The 24,095-nt window shown below is 42.8% G+C and overlaps 2 protein-coding genes across 4 annotated transcripts in view; both read right to left on the reverse strand.

Annotated features, from left to right (window-relative positions):
- LOC132889765 (uncharacterized) overlaps positions 1 to 8,748 on the reverse strand; it is a 101,412-nt gene extending 92,664 nt beyond the window's left edge. For all 3 annotated transcript variants that reach the window (XM_060926579.1, XM_060926578.1, XM_060926580.1), the window contains exons 1-2: positions 8,568 to 8,748; positions 5,928 to 5,986 (exon numbers count right to left, since the gene is read on the reverse strand). In XM_060926579.1, coding sequence (XP_060782562.1) covers positions 5,928 to 5,947 — 20 coding nt within the window. In that variant the 5' untranslated portion in view covers positions 5,948 to 5,986; positions 8,568 to 8,748. The remainder of the gene's footprint in view (positions 1 to 5,927; positions 5,987 to 8,567) is intronic.
- A 4,333-nt stretch (positions 8,749 to 13,081) lies between these two features.
- LOC132888954 (putative nuclease HARBI1) lies at positions 13,082 to 14,326 on the reverse strand. The gene is made up of 2 exons (XM_060925038.1): positions 13,753 to 14,326; positions 13,082 to 13,680 (listed from the first exon to the last, which is right to left on the reverse strand). The coding sequence occupies exons 1-2, from the start codon at positions 14,324 to 14,326 to the stop codon at positions 13,082 to 13,084; spliced, it is 1,173 nt and encodes a 390-aa protein (XP_060781021.1).
- Positions 14,327 to 24,095: the final 9,769 nt, after the last annotated feature.

Genomic DNA, 24,095 nt, shown 5'->3' on the forward strand with positions numbered 1-24,095 from the left:
AGCAGTGTGGCGCGGGACAAATTTTGAAAGCTCATTGCGGGCACGGGCGGGAGCGGGAGTGCACAATGCGGGCGCGAACGGGAGCAGTGATAAGCTGCAGTCCCGCTAACTAAAAACGTGTTTAAAATAAAATTTATAAATTATTAATTTATGTCTATCATATATAATTTGTGCTGGATATTTTATTTGGCATTAATAAAAACATTTTAAGATGCCTAAATTTGCAGAGAGAGTCAGATTGCCATTGATCACCCTAATGGGCAATCCTTTGATCACTCTAATGACTCGCTGTTCACACCCAGCCTCCAGTGACCCACACTAACATGATGCCTCAATGACACCTTAGATGAGCTGGTCATCAGAATTCTGATTCTGATTCTGATCCAGGAGAGGATAAATATCTCTCGTACGTTTCCGATTCCTTTCCTCTTCCGTGTTTGAGATCTCCGATCATGACAGAAGAGCAGAGCTCCTCTACTGAAGCTCACAGTGCTTCAAAAGTAAGTGCTGCTTTAAAAAGAGGTACATTTACCGTTAAAAAGTCAAGAGTCCTGAAATCGGACATTTGGAAATCATTCTCACTCGTGTATGACGCGGAGGGAAATCAGCTGCCCTTTGCTTGCTGTGATAAGTGCCAAAAGGTTCTGACATACTAGGATATTCTAGTTAGAAATGCTTTACAAATGTAAACTGGGTTAGCCTAATGTTTTGTATGGCTGAACAATAAATATACCAAATTTCCACTTGGAATTACGTGCTCCCCTGTCTTTTTTTTATTGTTTATTATTATTATTATTATTATTATTATTATTATAGACACTGACGAAGGCAACAGCCAAAATGTTTGTCTCCTTCTGCTGCTAAAAACAACTGAAAAGAAATGTAACTAAAAGAATAAGTTCAAGAGTCCAATCCATCTCTCCTTTCACACTAATTATTCATAGGAGACGCACCATGGGAGAGCGCATACTTAAATGATTAGCCTACTTAAATAATTATTATTATTAGGTCTACATGTTGCCATTTCAACATTCTGAATTCAGAAACAAGGTAAATAATAACAAACGTGAACATGAGCTGTAGATATTTATGCTCAAATCCACTCAAAGTAGGGGGTGGGGCACCATCACGCTGTGTCAAGACAAGAACTTTCCTGAGAAATAACGCAAACGTCTGCATCATGCGGGATTTGCGGGCGGGAGCGGGACAAAATATGGCAGGCGCGGGCGAGAGCGGGACTGAAAATCATAATTCTTTGCGGGAGCGGGACTGCACAATGCGGGCGCAGGCAGGAGCGGGACTGAAAAATCCGACCCGCGCAGACCTCTAATTAACGTGTTTGTGTGTCTCCTCCAGTGACCGCACCCTATAAAAGGAGAATGAGAAGTGGAGGTCAGCGCCGAGGGCTTGCTAGTAGCCTGTGTGTATATATACAGTTAGGTCCATAAATATTTGGACAGAGACAACATTTTTCTAATTTTGGTTCTGTACATTACCACAATGAATTTTGAACAAAACAATTCAGACGCAGTTGAAGTTCAGACTTTCAGCTTTAATTCACTGGGTTGAACAAAATAATTGCATAAAAATGTGAGGAACTAAAGCATTTTTTAAAAACACAATCCCTTCATTTCAAGGGCTCAAAAGTAATTGGACAAATTAAATAATTGTAAATAAAATGTTCATTTCTAATTCTTGGTTGAAAACCCTTTGTTGGCAATGACTGCCTGAAGTCTTGAACTCATGGACATCACCAGACGCTGTGTTTCCTCCTTTTTAATGCTCTGCCAGGCCTTTACTGCAGCGGTTTTCAGTTGTTGTTTGTTTGTGGGCCTTTCTGTCTGAAGTTTAGTCTTTAACAAGTGAAATGCTGCTCAATTGGGTTGAGATCAGGTGACTGACTTGGCCATTCAAGAATATTCCACTTCTTTGCTTTAATAAACTCCTGGGTTGCTTTGGCTTTATGTTTTGGGTCATTGTCCATCTGTATTATGAAATGCCGACCAGTCAGTTTGGCTGCATTTGCCTGGATTTGAGCACACAGTATGTCTCTGAATACTTCAGAATTCATCTGGCTGCTTCTGTCCTGTGTCACATCATCAATAAACACTAGTGACCCAGTGCCGCTGGCAGCCATGCATGCGCAAGCCATCACACTGCCTCTGCCGTGTTTTACAGATGATGTGGTATGCTTTGGATCATGAGCTGTACCACACCTTTGCCATACTTTTTTCTTTCCATCATTCTGGTCGAGGTTGATCTTGGTTTCATCTGTCCAAAGAATGTTCTTCCAGAACTGTGCTGGCTTTTTTAAATGTTTTTTAGCAAAGTCCAATCTAGACTTTTTATCCTTGAGGCTTATGAGTGGCTTGCACCGTGCAGTGAACCCTCTGTATTTACTTTCATGCAGTCTTCTCTTTATGGTAGATTTGGATATTGATACGCCTACCTCCTGGAGAGTGTTGTTCACTTGGTTGGCTGTTGTGAAGGGGTTTCTCTTCACCATGGAAATTATTCTGCGATCATCCACCACTGTTGTCTTCTGTGGGTGTCCATGTCTTTTTGCATTGATGAGTTCACCAGTGCTTTCTTTCTTCCTCAGGATATACCAAACTGTAGATTTTGCCGCTCTTAATATTGTAGCAATTTCTTGGATGTTTTTTTTCTGTTTTCGCAGCTTAAGGATGGCTTGTTTCACCTGCATGGAGAGCTCCTTTGACCGCATGTTTTCTTCACAGCAAAATCTTCCAAATGCATGCACCACACCTCAAATCAACTCCAGGCCTTTTACCTGCTTAATTGAGAATTACATAATGAAGGAATTGCCCACACCTGCCCATGAAATAGCCCTTGAGTCAACTGTCCAATTACTTTTGGTCCCTTTAAAAACAGGGAGGCACATGTTAAGGACCTGAAACTCCTAAACCCTTCATCCAATTTTAATGTGGATACCCTCAAATGAAAGCTGAAAGTCTGGACTTTATGTCCATGTCCATTATATAACTATAACTTGCAGATGTTTCAGTAAACAGGTCAAAAAACAAAATTTGTGTCAGTGTCCAAATATATATATGGACCTAACTGTGTATATATATATATATATATATATATATATATATATATATATATATATATATAATCTCATTATCTCTAGCTGCTTTATCCTGTTCTACAGGGTCACAGGCAAGCTGGAGCCTATCCCAGCTGACTACGGGCGAAAGGCGGGGTACACCCTGGACAAGTCGCTAGGTCATCACAGGGCCGACACATAGACACAGACAGCCATTCACACTCATATTCACACCTACAGTCAATTTAGAGTCACCAGTTAACCTAACCTGCATGTCTTTGGACTGTGGGGGAAACTGGAGCACCCGGAGGAAACCTACGTGGACAACATGCAAACTCCGCACAGAAAGGCCCTCACCAGCCACGGGGCTCGAACCTGGACCTTCTTGCTGTGAGGCGACAGTGCTAACCACTATACTACCATGCCACCCGAGATATATAATGTGTGGCAAGGGCCCTTCGAGGTCACACGGCGAGTCGGGGACATCGACTATGAGGTGAGGCGAACGAACAGTGGTGGAGCATTGCAAATTTACCACCTCAATCTATTAAAACGTTGGAATGAGGAGGTCCCCGTGGTGTTGGTGTCAGTAATTCCGGAGAAGGCGGAGTTGGGGCCGGAGGTTCAAAAAAGAAAATTGACATCGCCCACCGCTCCAGTTCCCTGTGGAGACCACCTCTCCCCGACCCAGCTCACAGAGGCAGCCCAGTTGCAGAAATAATTTTCTGATGTGTTTTCGCCCCTGCCTGGCCTCACCCATCTCATAGAACACCACACTGAGACGCCCCCGGGGGTGGTCGTGCACAGCCGCCCTTACCGCCTGCCCAAACACAAAAAAGAGGTGGTCCAGGATGAACTTGAAGCCATGCTCGAAATGGGCATAATCGAGGAGTCCCACAGTGACTGGAGCAGCCCAGTGGTCCTGGTCCCCAAGACCAATGGGTCGGTCGGTCCGGTTCTGTGTGGACTATAGGAAAGTCAACGCGGTGTCTAAATTTGACGCATACCCAATGCCTCGCATTGACGAGTTGCTCGATCGATTAGACACTGCTCATTTTTATTCGACACTGGATTTAACGAAGGGATATTGGCAGATCCCCTTGACTCCTCTGTCTTGAGAGAAAACGGCCTTTTCCACACCGTTTGGCTTACACCAATTCATCACACTTCTTTTTGGGCTGTTTGGGGGGCCCGCTACGTTCCAGCGGCTTATGGACAGGGTCCTCCACCCCCACACCACCTACGCAGCCACGTATCTCGATGATCTTATCATCTACAGTAATGACTGGTCACGGCACCTCGAACACCTTAGGGCTGTCCTAAAGTCGCTGAGGCGGGCAGGTCTCACAGCTAACCCAAAGAAATTTGTGATTGGGCAGGTGGAAGTACGGTATCTGGGTTTCCACTTAGGCCATGGGCAGGTGCGTCCCCAAATTAATAAGACGGCAGCGATTGCGGCCTGCCCAAGGCCCAAGACCAAAAAGGGGGTGAGACAGTTCCTGGGGCTGGCTGGCTACTATCGTAGGTTCATACCTAATTATTCGGATGTCACCAGCCCACTGATGGATCCCACTAAAAAGGGAGCACCAGATCTGGTCCAGTGGACGGAGCAATGCCAACAGGCTTTCTCTAGGGTAAAGGTTGCACTGTGTGGGGGGCCACTGTTACACTCCCCTGACTTTTCTCTCCCCTTTATTTTACAGACGGATGCGTTGGACAGAGGGCTGGGGGTTGTTCTGTCCCAGAAGGTGGAGGGGGAGGAGCATCCCGTGCTGTACATTAGCCGGAAGCTGTCGATGCAGGAAGGCAGGTACAGCATGATAGAGGAAGAGTGCCTAGCCATCAAATGGGCGGTTCCCTCCCTCCGGTACTACCTGCTGGGACACCCTTTCACCCTCTGTTCGGACCACGTGCCCCTCCAGTGGCTCCACTGCATGAAGGATGCCAAAGCGTGGATTACCCGTTGGTATCTTGCACTCCAGCCATTTAAATTCGAGGTGGTCCACAGGCCGGAGGCGCAGATGGTGGTAGTGGACTTCCTGTCCCATCAAGGGGGGGTGGGGGGGAGTCAGCTTCAGGCCGGACGGGTCCCCGGCCTGAGTCAGGCGGTGGGGGTATGTGGCAGCGGGGGTGTGGGCGAGTGTCAGTCTGTAAATGGAGGGCGGAGTCAGGAAAGGTGAGTGGTCATGTCACTACACCTGTTGTCAATTAATGTGTGTTCGTGCATCTCCTTCAGTGACCGCACCCTATAAAAGGAGAGTGAGAAGGGGAGGTCGGTGCTGAGGGCTTGCTAGTAGCCTGTGTGTGTATATGTGTGTGAGAGAGAGTTTGAGTTGTGTGCTGAAAAGCAGCAATAAAGAGAATAATTAAAATGCAAACAATCGCCTGCCGTGCTTCTGTGCTCCACCCACATCAGGGTCTTTCTACAATTACAACCAAACTCTTTGATATTTGAATATTTGAATATTAAAATTAGACATGTAAATTAAACACAGAAGGATGCACTCAGAGCTGGTGTGGATTTATAAGTTTAATGAAAAGGAATGCATTTGAAGTACATGACAAATATGTGCCAAAAACTGTTTCAGAAACCCAGGCTGTGTGAACTGGCCTTTACACACACAGCCAATGAGAGACTTCCATCTAAAATGTCTCATTTGTAAAGAGGGTTTTCATGGCTGCGTTTACTATGAAGTACATCAAATTTACATAGCATACATTGTACATGCTAACATTTTGATAGCTATCACTAGGAGAGTTAGCAAAATCAATTCTAAGTGATTGATAATGGCCCAATATGATTACTTGGCAACACAAATCAAAACTGAAGTGTGGATGACAAACTTCTTGCACTTACCTCTCAGGATTATTTGCCATTGCTTCACTGTTTCTCTTTTTCCAAGTAAAATGGTTACTCTGAATTAAAAAAAATAATAATAAATTCAGTATATAACTTTTACTGCAGTAATGCAATAGCTAAAGCTAAAACACACACACACACACACACACACACACACACACACACACACACACACACACAATGTAAATTATATACACTGATCAGCTGTAACATTGTGCTGCCAAAACAACTCTGACACATCAAGGCATCGACTCTACAAGACCTCTGAAGGTGTGCTGTGGTTTCTGGCACCAAGATGTTAGCAGCAGATCCTTTAAGTCCTGTAAGTTGTGAGGTGAGGCCTCCATGGATCAGACTTGTTTATCCAGCACATCCCACAGATGCTTAATCAGATTGAGATCTGGAGAATTTGGAGGCCAAATCAACACTTTGAACTCTTTGTCATGTTCCTCAAACCATTCCTGAACAGCTTTTTCAGTGTAGCCCTTGTCAAAGTCGCTCAGATCCTTACACTTGCCCATTTTTCCTGCCTCCATCACATCAACTTCAAGAACTGACTGTTCTCTTGCTGTCTAATATATCCCACCCCTTGACAGGTGCCATTGTAATGAAATAATGAACATTATTCACTTCACCTGTCAGTGGTTTTAATAATGTGGCTGATCGGTGTATATTTATTAGGAGATATAAAACATTCCTGATCTTTTTTCTATTGCTATATTTATTGTCTCAGTCCTGTGTGCTGTGGCGGGTGCACCTGAAAGCACGCCTCAGGCTGCGCGCACGTCAAGCAGACTTATTCAGCACGCGCGCTGTTAACAATGTGCACCTGAACTTCATTAAGTAACTGTGTGCGCACCTATTTAAGGACTGTGCTGATGCATGATCATAAGGAAGTATTACGATACATCTGTATGCATTACCGAACCGGTCTACCCGTGTTCTTGACTTCCTGTTTCTGGATTCCTGTGCCTGTTTCTCGTTCCCGTTTTCTATTTGCCTCTGATATCCTGTTTGTGCCTCGCCTGATCCTTTTGCCTGTTTTCACATTCTTGGATTTTGCCTGCCAATTTGGACTGTTTGCTTTGTGTGCGTTTGTGCACTTTGTATGCATCTCTTGCACTTTATTATTAAACTGAAGCTTCTGCACTTACATCCACCTACCACGCGTACCTGACATACTGCACATATAATTTATTGTAGTTTGTCATTAAAAGTTAATGTCATGCCTCATGTGCCATTTAAATATTTGAAGAGACAGACTTTATAGTGGCGGCACGGTGGTGTAGTGGTTAGCACTGTCGCCTCACAGCAAGAAGGTCCGGGTTCGAGCCCCATGGCCGGCGAGGGCCTTTCTGTGTGGAGTTTGCATGTTCTCCCCGTGTCCGCGTGGGTTTCCTCCGGGTGCTCCGGTTTCCCCCACAGTCCAAAGACATGCAGGTTAGGCTAACTGGTGACTCTAAATTGACCGTAGGTGTGAATGTGAGTGTGAATGGTTGTCTGTGTCTATGTGTCAGCCCTGTGATGACCTGGCGACTTGTCCAGGGTGTACCCCGCCTTTCACCCGTAGTCAGCTGGGATAGGCTCCAGCTTGCCTGCGACCCTGTAGAAGGATAAAGCGGCTAGAGATAATGAGATGAGATGAGATTTTCTAACCTAAGTGAATCACTATTTTGGACTGTTTTTATTGCTTTAATTACGGCTTGAAGTGTCAGTATGACAATTCAAACCTTTGGCCATCATTACCTGCATGAAAAGCTCTCTAACAAGTCAACAGATACTAATATTAATATAAAAGTGAACTCATATTTGGGTGTACAAGAAACTGAATTCATCTCATCTCATTATCTCTAGCCGCTTTATCCTGTTCTACAGGGTCGCAGGCAAGCTGGAGCCTATCCCAGCTGACTACGGGTGAAAGGCGGGGTACACCCTGGACAAGTCGCCAGGTCATCACAGGGCTGACACATAGACACAGACAACCATTCACACTCACACCTACGCTATATTTAGAGTCACCAGTTAACCTAACCTGCCTGTCTTTGGCCTGTGGGGGAAACCGGAGCACCCGGAGGAAACCCACGCGGACACGGGGAGAACATGCAAACTCCGCACAGAAAGGCCCTCACCAGCCACGGGGCTCAAACCCAGGACCTTCTTGCTGTGAGGTGACAGTGCTAACCACTACACCACCATGCCGCCCCACAAGAAATTGAATTAGTTTGCAAATTAATTTAGGTAGAATGGCCACCAAATTCGAATCTTCCTAATGTAGATCCAATGTAGGTGTAAGGATGTTGGAATATAGCCATGACAACCAGCTTTCATGCTAAAAAAATGAGTAAAGCACGTGGATCCTAAATTTCATATTTGTTTGAGAGAGCACAAAACGTAGACTTAGACAAAACTTTATTTATCCCCGAAGGGCAATTAGAGGAGGCAATTAGGAGGCAGCAGACTGAGAGAATCCTAAAAGATTATTTCTAAACAAAACATCAACCAACCATCTAAACAAACCAGCAATGCTGGTACAGAAGTAGCAGAGTATCAGGGGAAACAATATATTTATCTTTCCATATTGGGTTATTGAGTGTTTGTTCATACTAATGCGCAATAATGTTGATTTGAAACACTTACCTTTTGCCGTGGGTGTAATTTTAATTTCTAGATGATTATATGAGGTGTCGCACTCTAAGGATGTGTCCAGACAACACTCGCCTTCTCAGTTCCTCTGGAGTACAAATGTGGAACAGGGAAATCCTATTTAAACACATGTACATTATAAATATGCAGAGATACAAGAATGTGTCCAGTCACACCCTCTACAACCATTTCTGTAATGACATCAATGCTGACTAACTCAAATGCTCAAAAAAATACCCCACCTCAAAACACTGATAACGAAAGGTGTGCCATTCTTGTTATTAATAGAAAATGAAACTACTACCTACCGTAAATCAGAAAAAACTTGCCACAGTATGTTAAAATTGAAGTTAAAACTGAAAACTATAATTTATGAATAATCTTTGATTTGTATTACACTCAAAACAATACAACAGCACATTGATGTTTTACCTCATGAATTTGATTGTTGTTTCAAAATAAACACACTTCAATTCTGATTCTTGCAACACATTTCAAAAAAATGTTGGGCCTATAAAACATTTCCCACTTCATAATGTTCTCGTTCCTTCTCCCAACACTAAAAAGATGTTTATGGACTGAAGACTCTAAGTGATGTTATTTTTGTCCCGTTCTTCCTGTAAACAGGTCTTAAAGTGTGTAACAGTTCAGGGTCATCACTGTCATATTTTTCATTTCTAAATTCTCCACACATTCTCTATTGGGGACCGACGGGACATGTCCTCTTCTTCCACAGCCATGCCTTTGTAATGTGTGCAGAATGTGATTTAGCATCGTCTTGTTGAAATCTCCCTGGAAAAGACGTCGTCTTGAAGGCAGCGGATGTTGCTCCAAAATCTCAGGCTACGTTTACATTACGTTGAATCAGCAGATCATCAGATTAACGTTCTTAAAACGATTCGCGTATACACTAAAACCGTTAGCCGTGCACACAGCAACGCCAGTACACGGAAACGCTAATCACATGACTTTAGACGGCACGTAACATGATCCCAGTGCATTTCAGACGGCGCGTAACATGATCCCAGTGCATTTCAGACGGCGCGTAACATGATCCCAGTGCATTTCAGATGGCGCATAACATGATCCCAGTGCATTTAGGGCATGCGCAAGGCTCACCACTTGCAAGTAGAAGGATGGCAAGCCTAAAGACCTTTTTTTCATGGACGGACGACGAGGTCCAATTGTTACTAAACGTAACATTGGATTATAAAACAACGGTGTCAGGTCAGGGTGTGGACTGGGAAAGTGTCCAAACAAAATATGGGGACATATGGGGCCATTTTTTGGACCACTACCCCTCGCCAGAGGATGCCCGCGCAAGTGGGAAAGACTTCCCTCACGCGAAGGAGGAGATCTCGAAAGGTAAACATTTGAAATATGTCTTTGTTTAAAATTGAAGTAAATATGAAATGTCGTTGTAAAAAATGAAGTATGCCAGTCTGTTATCGGCAGTACTGGTACTACAATGACGCCTTTTTTACACCGTGTATGGCCTTCGTGTTTATGCTAGAAGGATCACGTGTTCGGTACACTCTTCACCTCGCAGAACGGCAATGTTGTCGTGCTACGTGCTATGGTACATAGCTGTTCATTGTTTACGCTGTTGTCCTTCAAAAAATAAATGAGAAGTCCTCAAATCATTGTTAATGCTGTAGTGATTAAATATAGCTGCTCTATTGTAGTGATGTGTCGGTTGCGAACGATCCGGTTCAAAGAGCCGGCTCTTTGAAGTGAACGACGGGAGCCGGCTCTTCGGTGGGAGCCGAGTTGGGGAGCCGAATTAGTTTTTGTCCTTAACTAGTTAATTGCAGCAATTAAATCAAAAATAAAATCTCGGGAGCCGTTTGGGAGCCGAAAGAGCCGGCTCTTTATAGTAAGAAGAGCCAAAAGAGCCGGCTCCTGAAAAAGAGCCGAAATTCCCATCACTACTCTATTGTATATGCGATTGCTTGAGGAGTTTAACCAGAGACGGTGAAAAGGCAGAGCATTTCATTTATAAGCTACTAAACGGAGTCTAGTGACCTCCAGTGGATATTTTTAAATAGTAGTCCAAAGAGAAGATTCTGCAAAACGAATTTTTTTAATCCATATAGGTGTTAACGTAGTCAAATGGGTAAAAATAAATCCATTTGCAAAATCTCCCCTTTGGACGGCGTTTTCAAATATATCTGGTTGAGCGCGCCAAAACTCCGTAGATGATATGTGTAAGCGAAATGCCCAAATGTACAGTCCCCTCCAAAAGAACAACTAGGCAAATTCTCTTGTTTTTGTCGTTCACTGAAGACATTTGGGTTCAAGACCAAAAGAAGATAATGAGACAGTAGTTCAGAATGTCAGCTTTTATTTCCTGGTATTTACATCTAGATATGTTAACCAATCTTGGACTTAATCACTGTTTGTATTACACTGCAGCATTTTAGGTGAGCAAAAGTATTGGGTTATGGGTGTTTCATGTTGACCAGTTGTTGAGTGTAAGGTTGATTTTTCAAATTTAAAATAGTCTGCATGACTTTCCTACTTTTTGGCCTTCTTTAATGTCATGTTTTTTTATCCTCTGACAAGAGATGCAGAGTCGTTATGGGTTTAAACCCAGGCCAAAAGGTTGGTAAGTCATGCAGACTACTTAATATTTGAAAAATCAACCTTAAACTCAACAAAACTGGTCAACATGAAACACCCATTACACACGTTCCAACACTTTCGCTCACCTAAAAAAAATGCTGTAGTGTAATACAATCTGTGCAGAATTATTCACTCAGAACATTTTGTTATATTTCAGATGTTGATGTTTTGTGTCTTGTCCTGTATTCTCAGCTCAAGTGACATCGAAGCTTAAGGCCATATGTGCGAAGTACAGACGGGCTGTGGATGCTGGGCGGAGGAGTGGTTGCGGCCGAGTGGTTCTCCTCTTCTTTGAATTGTGTGAGGCCATTTGGGGGGGATCGGCTGGCACCTGCTCCCTTCCTGGAGGAATAGAGACAGCAGACCTTCGCGCGGACCGACCTTCTGAGGCAAAAAGCTCCACATCAAGCTCCACGACAGAAGGTGGCGCTGACTGTGACGAGGATGAGGATGAGGTGGGTAGCCAGGTGCTGAGTGGGCAGATGGTTGCGAGGCGTCGCACTCAACTGGCCACAATGATGGAGTCGCACCGCACAGACCGGCTGAAGAGGAAGATATCGCCACTTGTCATTGCTCAGGAGGAACTGGAGCTAAAGCGTCGAATGTTCCAGTGGCTGGAGGAGACTGACCGTGAGTTCGTCGGCGCCATGAACCGCATGGCCACATCAGTTGAAATGCTGGTGCAGCACATGGTCAGTGGCTCCAGCCACAGGAGGCTTCATTCACCACAGCACAGCACACCACACCATGCCTCCTTACATTACAGCACACCACGCCACGGAACCTCATACTACAGTGACACACAGGACGGCATGCCATATCCCAGTTATGGGCATCTGTAAATTTTGTTAATTTTATTAATTTTAATATATATAACTGTTAATTTTATTGAGTGAAAACCATGTACCACTTATACCATTTTACTGCATGTTTATACCCATGTTTAATTTTTTTTTACTTTTTTTGCACCTTTTAAGACGTGTTGTACTCGTGTGGGCATTTTTTCCGCCTTGTATCATCTTTTTGTTTTTCATTTAAGAGTATAAAAGTATGAATATAATGCTTTGTCTTGTCATTCTTAATGTTGTTCATGGTAAGATGCAAATGCTGCCCATTGTGTAGTTATGATTTATCACAGAGGATTTGCAAGGGTCCGCACACCTCGAGAGTCTTTGTTTGCAGGTGGAGCTTTTCACAGTTTCATAGCTTTCAGTGCAGAGGAAGAGCGCAACACTGCTGCTTTACGTATCACCACTTTATTTTTTAGCTTGCTGATGTTTCGGCGTCAAGCCTCTGATGAAGGCTTGACGCCGAAACGTCAGCAAGCTAAAAAATAAAGTGGTGATATGTAAAGCAGCAGTGTTGCGCTCTTCCTCTGCACTAAAAGCTATATCACAGAGAATTGACATTGGGCTAAATGACAATGTAACATGTATGATTGGGGTTACTCAGATATTACTGAAAGCAGTTTGATATGGTGTCTTCACTACAACCTTCTAGAAAGTTAACACGTGTGCCTAGCACACACATTTTGTGCAGGTGTTAATATTAGTGTAACTTCATTTATGATTATTCACATTGACACCACTCAAAGTAAGTACTCACCAACATGTTGAAGGCTGCTGAATATATTGACAGGACAAAGAGATGTTAAAGAGTAGTTTATTAAATGTCAATCACTAATGAACACAACTAATGAACTATGAGTGATAACTAGTGATGAGTGATAACTAATGACCATAACTAATGAACACAAGAGTGTATGATATGGAATGACAGTTTGAACACACACAAAAAATCAAAATCGTGTAGAGTTCTCCGACCATCCCTGTAATCGATGACAACTAACCAAGCCTATCATGAATGGAACCTTGAAATGGTACTCAAGGATCCAAAAACATCGTGACAACACGCCTCACACACCTTCCTTCAGCTTCGTGTGGTTTGTCTGCTGCAGCTGGTGGCTGAAACTCTTGGCCATATTGCGTAGCAGCAGTCACACTACTCTCTGGCAGAGGTTCCTTCTGCAGTTCACAATAGTTATGCAGTACAAAGCAAGCATATATCACATAGTAAAGGTCATCCAGGTTTATATCCATAGGCCTCCTCAGAGCTGCAAACCGTGCCTTCAGGCGCCCAAACGCACATTCTATCACCATACGTGCCTTGCACAGCGTTAGTCCATAATACTGTTCTTGAGGAGTGGCTCTGCCATTGGGGTATTCCTTCATTAGGAAAGGCAGCAGGGGATAAGCTGGATCACCAAGGATGAACGCAGGAACTGCATCCTCGCCCTCCACCAACTCTTTTGGGCAGGGTGGTATTGTCCCATCTCTCAGTTCACTACACAACACAGAGTTCACGAAGATGCGTGCGTCGTGGACACTGCCCGGCCATTTCACCAAGACGTCCATAAAACAGTAGTTGTAGTCGCACAGTGCTTGTACGTTCAGAGAATGTTTCCCCTTTCTGTTTACAAACCCTGTGGAATCAGTACTGGGTCATTTCACTTCGATGTGCATGCAATCGTTTGCCCCCAGGCATTGTGGCATACCGTGACTGCTGTAGAAGTTGTCTACGAGCCGTTGTACCTCAGGTTCTGTCTTTGGTGTGGCGATGTACTCATGACCCAAGGTGGTGCATATTGCCTTACACACTTGACGAATGATGACAGAGACAGTTGACCGGGAAAGTCCAAAAGCATTGGCAGTTTTACGAAGTCGCCCCTCATCGCACAAGTAGTACAAGGTGCATGCAACCCTGGTGAGAAGGTCGATGGGCCATCTCATTCTCGTGGTTGTCCCTTCCAGCTGTAGAGGTAGTCGCTCCGACAGGTGTATCAGTGCTGATCTGGACATTCGGAAGTTCTCATACCATTCTTCGGCGACAACAACTTGGTCCACGAAGTTGTCCCACCAAGCGCTGCTTCTTCCTGGTCTAACCCAAAACCGGCGCTCCATGTACGGCTTCCGTTGCCACAGTTGCAGGGTATTCACATCGCAGAAGGCTTGCAGAATCTCGCACCTCCTCGCCAAGTACTTCTGGGCAAACTGTACTGCCAGCAGTAGGACAGAGAGCAGGTTCTGAAGATTCAGAATGCGAGCCTCGTTGTCCATGTTGTTTTCCATGCTGTATTTCCGTCAACAAATAGCAGGAAGTGAAGTCCGCGAGTCGCGTCACATGACCCACGTGGGATGACCAACGCCAGCGAATCAGGAAGGTGGATGTCACAGTGACGTTGTCCAATGAGACGCCAGCTAGAGCTCAGCACAGCGTATCCGTGTATTCTGAATGTTTACACAGCACCGGAGCTGACACGATCTGGATTGAATACGTGGACGCTGGCAGATTCCCGTTTCCAGGCGTTTCCAGGCGGTTTAATGTAAACGGACAGTGCATCCGCGAAGAAAACGAGACAGATACGGTCTAATGTAAACGTAGCCTCAGTGTACTTTTCTGCATTAATGCTCCATCACAGAAGTGTAAGTTACCTTTACCAAGGGCACTGACACAACCCCATACCATGACACACCCTGGCTTTTGGACTTGCTCCTGGTAACAGTCTGGATGGTCATTTTTATTCTTTGGTCTGGATCACACAGCATCCATTTCTTCCTAAAAAATACCTGGAATACTGATTTGTCTGACCACAACACACGTTTCAACTGTGTGATGGTCCATCTCAGACACCTCCGAGCCCAGAGAAATCGACAGCATTTCTGGACACAGTTAACATAAGGCTATGTGTCCATCAGAAAACCACTCATTAATGAAACTAATCAGAAGAAATGGCTTTAATTTGCCAGGGAACATAAAAAGGTCATGTGGTCTGACGAGTCCAGATTGATCCTATTCTTCAGTGATGGGCGTGTCAGGGTAAGAAGGAAAGCTCATGAAGCAATGCACCCATCATGCACAGTGTCCACTGTACAAGCCTTTGGAGGCAGCGTGATGATCTAGGGTTGGTTCAGGTGGTCAGGTCGAATCTCAGCAATGTTATGGAGCAATAAAATGAAGTCAGCTGATGACCTGAATGTACTGAATGACCAGGTTCACATCAGTGGGTTTTTTTCTTCTCTGATGGCACAGGAATAAAATTAGGGCTCAGATTGTGAATGAGTGGTTCAGGAACATGAGGAATTATTTTACATATGATGTAATCACCACAGAGTCCTGAACTTAATCCCACTGAGAGTCTTTGGGATGCTGGAGAAGACTTTACGCAGTGGTTCAACTCTCCCATTCTCAACACAAGACCTTGGCAAAAAAATTATGCAGACTGGCCAGGCAGATATACAGTCAAGCTGGAAAGTCTGTACACCCTTTTCACCTTCTCCACATTTTATTACATTACAGACTTGTTCTACAATAGATTGAGTTCATTTTTTGTCACAAAATTCGACACAAAATAACCCATAATGACAAAGTGAAAGCAGGTTTTTAGACATTTGTGCTAATTTATTAAAAATCTAAATGTAAAATATCATATGTACACAAGTGTGCACACCCTTTCATATGACACCCAAAAGTGAGCTGAGGTGCATTTTGTTTCCACTGATACTGCTTGAGATGTTTCTACAACTTAACTGGAGTCCACCTTTGGTAAATTCAATTGATTTGACATGATTGGTGATTGCCAACACCTGCCTATATAAGGTCCCACAGTTGACAGTGCATGTCAGAGCAAACTCCAAGCCATGGGGTCAAAGGAATTATCTGCAGACCTCAGAAACAGGATTGTGTCAAGGCATAGAGCTGGAGAAGGGTACAGAAAAATTGCTGCAGCTTTACAGGTCCCAAAGAGCACAGTGGCTACCATCATTCATAAATGGAAGAAGTTTGGAACCACCAAGAATCTTCCTTGACCTGGCCACCCAGCCAAACTGAGTGATCGGGGAAGACGGGCCTTGGCCAGGGAGGTGAGCAGGAACCCGAGGGTCACTCTGACAGAGCTCCAGTGTATCCTTGTGGAGATGGGAGAACCTTTCAGGAGATCAACCATCCAGACAGCACTCCACAAATCATGCCTTTATGGTAGAGTGGCCAGACGGAAGCCAGTCCTTAGTAAAAGTCACATGACGGCCCGCTTGGAGTTTGCCAAAAGGCACCTAGAGGACTCTCAAACCATGAGAAACAAGTTTCTCTGGTCTGATGAAACCAAAATTGAATTTTTTGGCCTGAATACCAAACATCATGTCAGGAGGAAACCAGGCATCACTCATCACCTGGCTAATGCCATCCCTTCAGTGAAGCATGGCGGTGACAGCATCATGATGTGGGGATGTTTTTCAGCAGTGGGAATGGGGCGACTAGTCCTGATAGAGGGAAAGATGAATGCAGCTAAGTACACCGAGATCCTTGAGGAAAACTTGCTCTAGAGCGCTCTGGACCTCAGATTGGGGTGAAGGTTTACCTTCCAACATGACAACGACCTGAAGCACACAGCCAAGAGAACAAAGGAGCGGCTTCAGAGAAAATCTGTGAATGTCCTTGAGTGGCCCAGCCTGAGCCCAGACATGAATCCAATTGAACATCTGTGGAAGGAGCTGAAAATGGCTGTGTACTGATGCTTCCCATCCAACCTGATGGAGCTTGCAGGGATATGCCAAGAGGAATATCCCCCAAAATCTGTCCCTCTGAGTTACATGACAGTCCTGGGATCGAGATGCTGACCTCTTCTGCTCCTCGGACCTGCCTGATCCATCCTGGTGCCCTGTGTCTGGGTGGAGTCTCATCGCATAGCTCCTGTGGAGGACGCCCTTACAGAAAAACCACATGAACTTCACATGTGATTTCTCACATGTGAAATATGTGGAAAATGTGTTTTGCACATGGGAAACATGTGGTTTTGGCCCAATTTTATGTGAATCACATGTGGGAATGTTTTACACGTGGTAACATTTTCCACATGTGCTCTACATGGTAACACATGTTACAAAATCTGATACCATGTATTCCACATGTTACCACATGTGGTAACATGTGATCACATGTGAAATACATGGGGAAATTCAAGTGTTTTTTCTGTAAGGGCGGCCCCATGTGGACAGTTGGGGGTCATGCCTGGAGGACTCTCTGGACTCTTGCAGTGGTGCTTTTGTGGCTGGGGACTGCAGTTGACTTGCTGACTTTGGGACTGCAGTTGTCGTGAATGGTTTTGCGCTTGGGTTTCCATTGGTGGGGGGGTTTATAGCATCAATGAAGCTGACTTTATGTTAGGACTGTTAATGTTATAGTCATGTTGTCTGTTGTTGCCCAAATGAGGATGGGTTCCCTTTTGAGTCTGGCTCCTCTTGAGGTTTCTTCCTCATGTCGTCTGAGGGAGTTTTTCCTTGCCACTGTCGCCACAGGCGTGCTCATTGGGGATAGATTAGGGATAAAATTAGCTCATATTTTAAGTCGTTCAAATTGCGACAATGTTTATTGTTAAAAGCGCGATACAAATAAACTTGACTTGACTTGAATGGGGGAAAAATGTCCAGAAACAAGTGTGCCAAGCTCATAGCTTCTTTCCCAAGATGTCTTGAAGTTGTAATTGCTGCCAAAGGTGCATCAACCAAGTATTAGGCTAAGGGTGTGTACAGATATGTAACCCCTAAATAACCTATTTTTGTCAGTAAAATAAAACTGCATATATTCTAAAAACCTGCTTTCACTTTGTCATTATGGGCTATTTTGTGGAGAATTTTGGAACAAAAAATGAACTCAATCTATTGTAGAATAAGTCTGTAATGTAATAAAACTTGGAGAAGGTGAAAGGGGTGTGCAGACTTTCTGGCTTGACTGTATTTATTACACAGTAGTAGTAGTATCCAGTATTTGATTATACTGCTGCGGGGGTCCCTGACACAGGGGTAGGCAGCAGTCGGCTAGTCTTCACACCGCGTTTCCAGGCACAGAAACGAGTGTTTTACTGGGAAATATGCCACTAGGATTTTTCATCCCAGCTCCATCCGGGACATGGAGAACCAAAACCAAGACATAAATCTCTTTATGTCACTCATGAGGAAATTGATTGATTGTTTTGATAAATTTGGGGACTTTGTGTGTGTGTGTGTGTGTGTGTGTGTGTGTGTGTGTGTGTGTGTGTGTGTGTGAGAATGTGTCAATATAATAAGAAAAATCGCATGTTGGCTTGAAAATATGAAGTTCATCTTCTCATGTTGAAAAATTTGCCTTTTTCATACAAAATACATAGTGGATCTGAGTGACAATACAGTGTCTTGCTAAAGTATTTATCCCCCTTGATGTTTGTCCTGTTTTGTCGCATTACAAGCTGGAATTAAAATGTATTGTTGCGGGGTTAGCACCATTTGATTTATGCAACATGCCTACCATTTTAAAGGTGAAAATTTATTTATTTTTTATTGTGACACAAACAACAATTAAGATGAAAAAACAGAAATCTGGAATGTGCATCACCCCCCCCCCCCCCCAAAAAAAAAGTCAATAGAGCCACATTTGCTGCAATTACAGCTGCAAGTCTCTTGGATTATGTCTCTATTAGCTTAGCATGTCTAGCCAGTGGGATTTTTACCCATTCCTCAAGGCAAAACTGCTCCAACTCCTTCAAGTTAGATGGGTTGTGTTGGTGTACAGCAATCTTCAAGTCATGCCACAGATTCTCAATTGGATTGAGGTCTGGGCTTTGATTAGGCCATTCCAAGACATTTAAATGTTTCCCTTTAAACCACTCCAGTGTAGCTTTAGCAGTATGTTTAGGGTCATTGTTCTGCTGGAACGTGAACCTTCGTCCCAGTCTCAAACCTCTGGCTGGCTCAAACAGGTTTTCCTCCAGAATTGTCCTGTATTTAGTGCCATCCATCTTTCCTTCAGGCCTGACCAACTTTCCTGTCCCTGCAGATGAAAAATATCCCCAGCATGATGCTGCCACCACCATGCTTCACTGTAGGAATGGTGTTCTCAGGGGGGTGGGTTTGCGCCATACATGGCATTTCTTATGATGGCCAAAAAGATAAATTTTAGTCTCATTGACCAGAGAATCTTCTTCCATGTGTTTGGGGAGTCTGCCACATGCTGTTGGGCAAACTCCAAATGTGTTTTCTTCTTTTTTTTCTTTAAGTAATTACTTTTTCCTGGCCACTCTTCCATAAAGCCCCACTCTGTGGAGTGTACGGCTTAAAGTGGTCCTATGGACAGATACTCCCATCTCCGCTGTGGATCTTTGCAGCTCCTTCAGTGTTATCTTTGGTGTCTTTGTTGCATCTCTGATTAATGCCCTTCTTGCCTGGTCTGTGAGTTTTGGTGGGTGGCCTTCTCTTGTCAGGTTTGTAGTGGTGCCATATTCTTTCCATTTTGCTATAATGGATTTAATGGTGTTCATGGGATATTAAAAATTTGGAATATTTTTTATAACCCAACCCTGATCTATACTTCTCCACAACTTTGTCTCTGACCTGTTTGGAGGCTCCTTGGTTTTCATGTTGCTTGCTTAGTAGTGTTGCAGAGTCAGGGTCCTTCCAGAACAGGTTGATTTATAAAGATGTCATGTGGCAGATCATGTGACACTTTGATTGCACACAGGTGGATCTTAATCAACTAATTGTGTGACTGATGAAGTGAATTGGTTGGACCAGCTCTTATTTAGGGGTTTCATACGAAAGGGGGTGAATACCTATACACACTCCAGATTTCTGTTTTTCATCTTAATTATTATTTGTGTCACAATAAAACAACAATTTGCACCTTTAAAGTGGTTGGCATTTGTGTAAATCAAATGGTTCTAACCCTCCAAAAATCCATTTTAATTCCAGCTTGTAATGAGACAAAACAGGACAAACACCAAGGGGGATGAATACTTTTACAAGACACTGTAATTCCCAATATTTCAATGTGATGACATCACTCCCAGTGTTTTCCCACTAACTAGACATGCGTTGTCAAAATGTCGAACCATTTCAAAATTAAAATTCTTTTGATTAACTTTCGTATTTTTTGTGGATGTGTCCATATAATATAAAAGAACATTACATGGTGGTGTGAAGATATGAAGTTTATCTTCTTGTGTTGAAAAATATTTAAGCTCACTCATGGGTATGTTCACCACTCAAAGATACATTTCATATCTTTGCATGACCGTGTAAAATATATATATATATATATATATATACACACACACAATAACGAACTCCTTGGGTGCCGTCAAAATAGTGCCTTATCCCGAAAAGTTTGTAATACTGAAATGGAGCCACTTGTCATACTAAACACTCACTCTTATATTAAACAAAACCAACTGTGTTTAATTTATATTTATACTTAATTCTCTTACATATTTATGAAGTAAAGGAAATAAGTCACTCTTTTAAATGTCATAAAAATAATGCAAATATTCAAAACTTTCATTTCTTAAAAGTATGTGTGGCAGTGAGGGTGTGGTCGAGCATTGTGACAGCATTATGAGAGCAAGGTATCAGGCTGAACCAACAGTTAACACGTGATGAGTTACATCTTTGTCTAATTACTGGCTGTCTATTAATGTGTCTCTGTGTGTCTTTCAAATGGCCAGTAGTCAAGTCAAGTCAAGTCAAGTTTATTTGTATAGCACTTTTAACAATAAACATTGTCGCAAAGCAGCTTTACAGAATTTGAACGACTTAAAATATGAGCTAATTTTATCCCTAATCTATCCCCAATGAGCATGCCTGTGGCGACGGTGGCAAGGAAAAACTCCCTCAGACGACATGAGGAAGAAACCTCGAGAGGAACCAGACTCAAAAGGGAACCCATCCTCATTTGGGCAACAACAGACAACATGACTATAACATTAACAGTTTTAACATGAAGTCAGCTTCGTTGATGCTATAAACCCCCCACCGAAGGAAACCTGAGCACAAAACTGTTCACGACAACCACAGTCCCTAAGTCAGCAAGTCAACTGCCGCCCTAAAGTCAGCAAGTCAACTGCCGTCCTAAAGTCAGCAAGTCAACTGCCGTCCTAAAGTCAGCAAGTCAACTGCCGTCCTAAAGTCAGCAAGTCAACAGCAGTAATGAGAGAGCTGTGTTCCCTAACATGTGTTGTGTGTGTGCATGCATGTGTGGACTTCAGCTGGTTCAAAATGCAGCGGCGAGGGTTCTCACACGAACAAAAAGAACAGAGCACATTACTCCAATTCTAAGGTCCCTTCACTGGCTTCCAGTAAGCTACAGAATTGACTTTAAAGCATTGCTGCTGGTGTATAAATCTCTAAATGGTACAGGGCCCAATTACCTCTCTGATATGTTGCAGCGGCCTAACCCAATCAGATCTACCAGATCGCAGCAGAAAAATTTACTGGTAAAACCTGTTGTTAAAACAAAGTGTGGTGAAGCAGCTTTTAGCTACTATGCAGTGCAGCTATGGAACCAACTCCCAGAGGACATTAAAAATGCTCCTGCTGTTGGCAGCTTCAAATCTAGATTAAAGACCAAGCTGTTCTCAGATGCTTTCTGCTAACTGATTAATATCATCTTTACATGTTTTAAACTTTACTTAACTTTTACAGTTTCTGCATGTTTTAAACTTTACTTAACTTTTATTCTATTTTATTCTGCTGTTTTTTACTGAACTTTTACTTCATTTTATTATTTTATTTATACTATGGTTTAATTCTTATTATTTTTTTCTCTCTTCTTCCCCCTTTATTTTATGTAATTTTATTTTCTATTGTTTACTGTTTTGCTTTTACCTCTGTAAAGCACATTGAACTGCCACTGTGGATGAAATGCACTATATAAATAAACTTGCCTTGCCTTGCCTTGCCTTGCCTTGCATGCATGCGTGCGTGCGTGCGTGCGTGTGTGTGTGTGTGTGTTAGCAAAACCTAAAGTCACTGAAAAGTGAAAGATAAATTTTTAAAAAACCTCGACCGTTTGCACCTGTCTCCCAGTTTCTCATTGCCTCAACATACAAACTGTTACAGTATGATACTCCAGTATCATCCCATCAGTTTTACTAGCCGAAGAAACTTGTAATCTTGGACTGCTTCAATTTTAGGCACATTCTCCTTATCGTGAATTTCTCCTTCCAAGTCAACATAACTCAGTGACTGTGTTAAAGGATCACAAATGAGGGGAATCCATGGCCTTATTGTTAGAGAAGCAGCTTTGGGACCAAAAGGTTGCTAGATCAATTCTCTGGGCCAGCAGAAATGGCTGAAGTGCCCTTGAGCCATTTGCTACCCAGGCTGCTCTGGGATTGTTGTATGTCACTCTGGATAAAAGTGTCTGCTAAATGCCTGTAATGTTATGTTAATGAACTGAGGTTACCGGTGTACTGTTGTCAATGTCCACCCACTGACTCGCTGCGTTTTCTAAATCTTCACCATTCACTTCATTCATGTGCTAAAATAATGGTGTCAGCAGTCATTTTTGCCTTTTATCGATCCTTTGATCACCGTTCTCGATAATAGTTAGTGATCGACACCTAAGCGAGGCTCATTAAGCCTTTGTTTTATGGTGTTAATGCTCATTGTTAACTTGACTGCAGACTTGATTACTTACTGTTTGTCTCTGGGGGAAGAGGAGTGCATGGCTCAGTGATGTTTTGTTTTTGAAGACTCCGATTCATTGTCACAAAAGGCAGGGACACAAACTTGATTCGTGATGTGTGAAAGTTCATAATTAAAAAGAGTTTGTTACAGCAGGGTTGCAGTACACACACACCAGTGAAAATTTAGTTTGAACACACCCAATTCAACATTTTTCTTTGTTTTTATTAATTAAAAGGTCACTTTATGTCAAAGTAATGATGGATGATGTTTCTCTTTACTTAGGTGTTCAGTTTTTGACATAATATGAATTACCACAGTTATGGAATAGGGCTATTTACTGTATTTTTATTATTTACTATTTACTGTATTTTTATTATTTACTATTTACTGTACAATGATACACATCAAGAAGGTAAGAAACTCGCCCACTAATTACCTTTTGATGAGACACACCTGTTAATTGAAAAGCATTCCAGGTGACTCCCTCATGAAGCTGATTAAGATAATGCCAATAGTATGCAAAGCATCTTTATAGTATGCAAAGCATACTGTATTTTTATTATTTACTATTTACTGTACAATGATACACATCAAGAAGGTAAGAAACTCGTCCACTAATTACCTTTTGATGAGACACACCTGTTAATTGAAAAGCATTCCAGGTGACTCCCTCATGAAGCTGATTAAGATAATGCCAATAGTATGCAAAGCATCATCAAGGTAAACAGTAGATACTTTGAAGAATCTAAAATATCAAGCATATGTTTTGTTAAACACTTTTTTGTTTACCACATAATTCCATATGTTCCAGATGTTATTTCATGGTTTTGATGTCTTCAGTTTCATTCTACAATGTAGAAAATTGTCCAAATACAGAAAAACCTATGAATGAGCTGGGGTATACAAACCTTTGATTGGTACTGTATAGACACAATAAATATTGTTATTGGACCTATTTTAGGCTCAGTGTAGTGACATATTTCATCCACTAGTCAAATAAACACACAAAATTGACATACAGGAAGGTATCCCAGGCCAAGTCAGATGCTGGAGAAGGCTCAGAAACAATGCCTGAAACTAGGGCACAGGTCTGACAGACAAGGAAGACAGAACTAGATTAGCAAACAAATACCAGAGAGAGCTGTTCTAGAGGAAAAAAAAAACATGCTCAATCTAAAGAACAGGTTGTGCTAGGAATAGCAGCATAGCACTGAGTTTCTGGTAAAGCCACAAAGCAGTTTGGCCAAGTCACGAAACTTGCACACTGATCAAGCTCAAGATAATGTCATTTGTGGTTAGGCAAACATACATACAGTACATACTATCACCCTAATGTTCACAGTGAATACTCAATAAAAATAGAAATACCTAAAAAGCTTAAAAACTAGTGATGTGTGTGCATGTGAGA

Source organism: Neoarius graeffei, chromosome 7 (genome assembly GCF_027579695.1).
Source record: "Neoarius graeffei isolate fNeoGra1 chromosome 7, fNeoGra1.pri, whole genome shotgun sequence".
Taxonomy (NCBI): domain Eukaryota; kingdom Metazoa; phylum Chordata; class Actinopteri; order Siluriformes; family Ariidae; genus Neoarius; species Neoarius graeffei.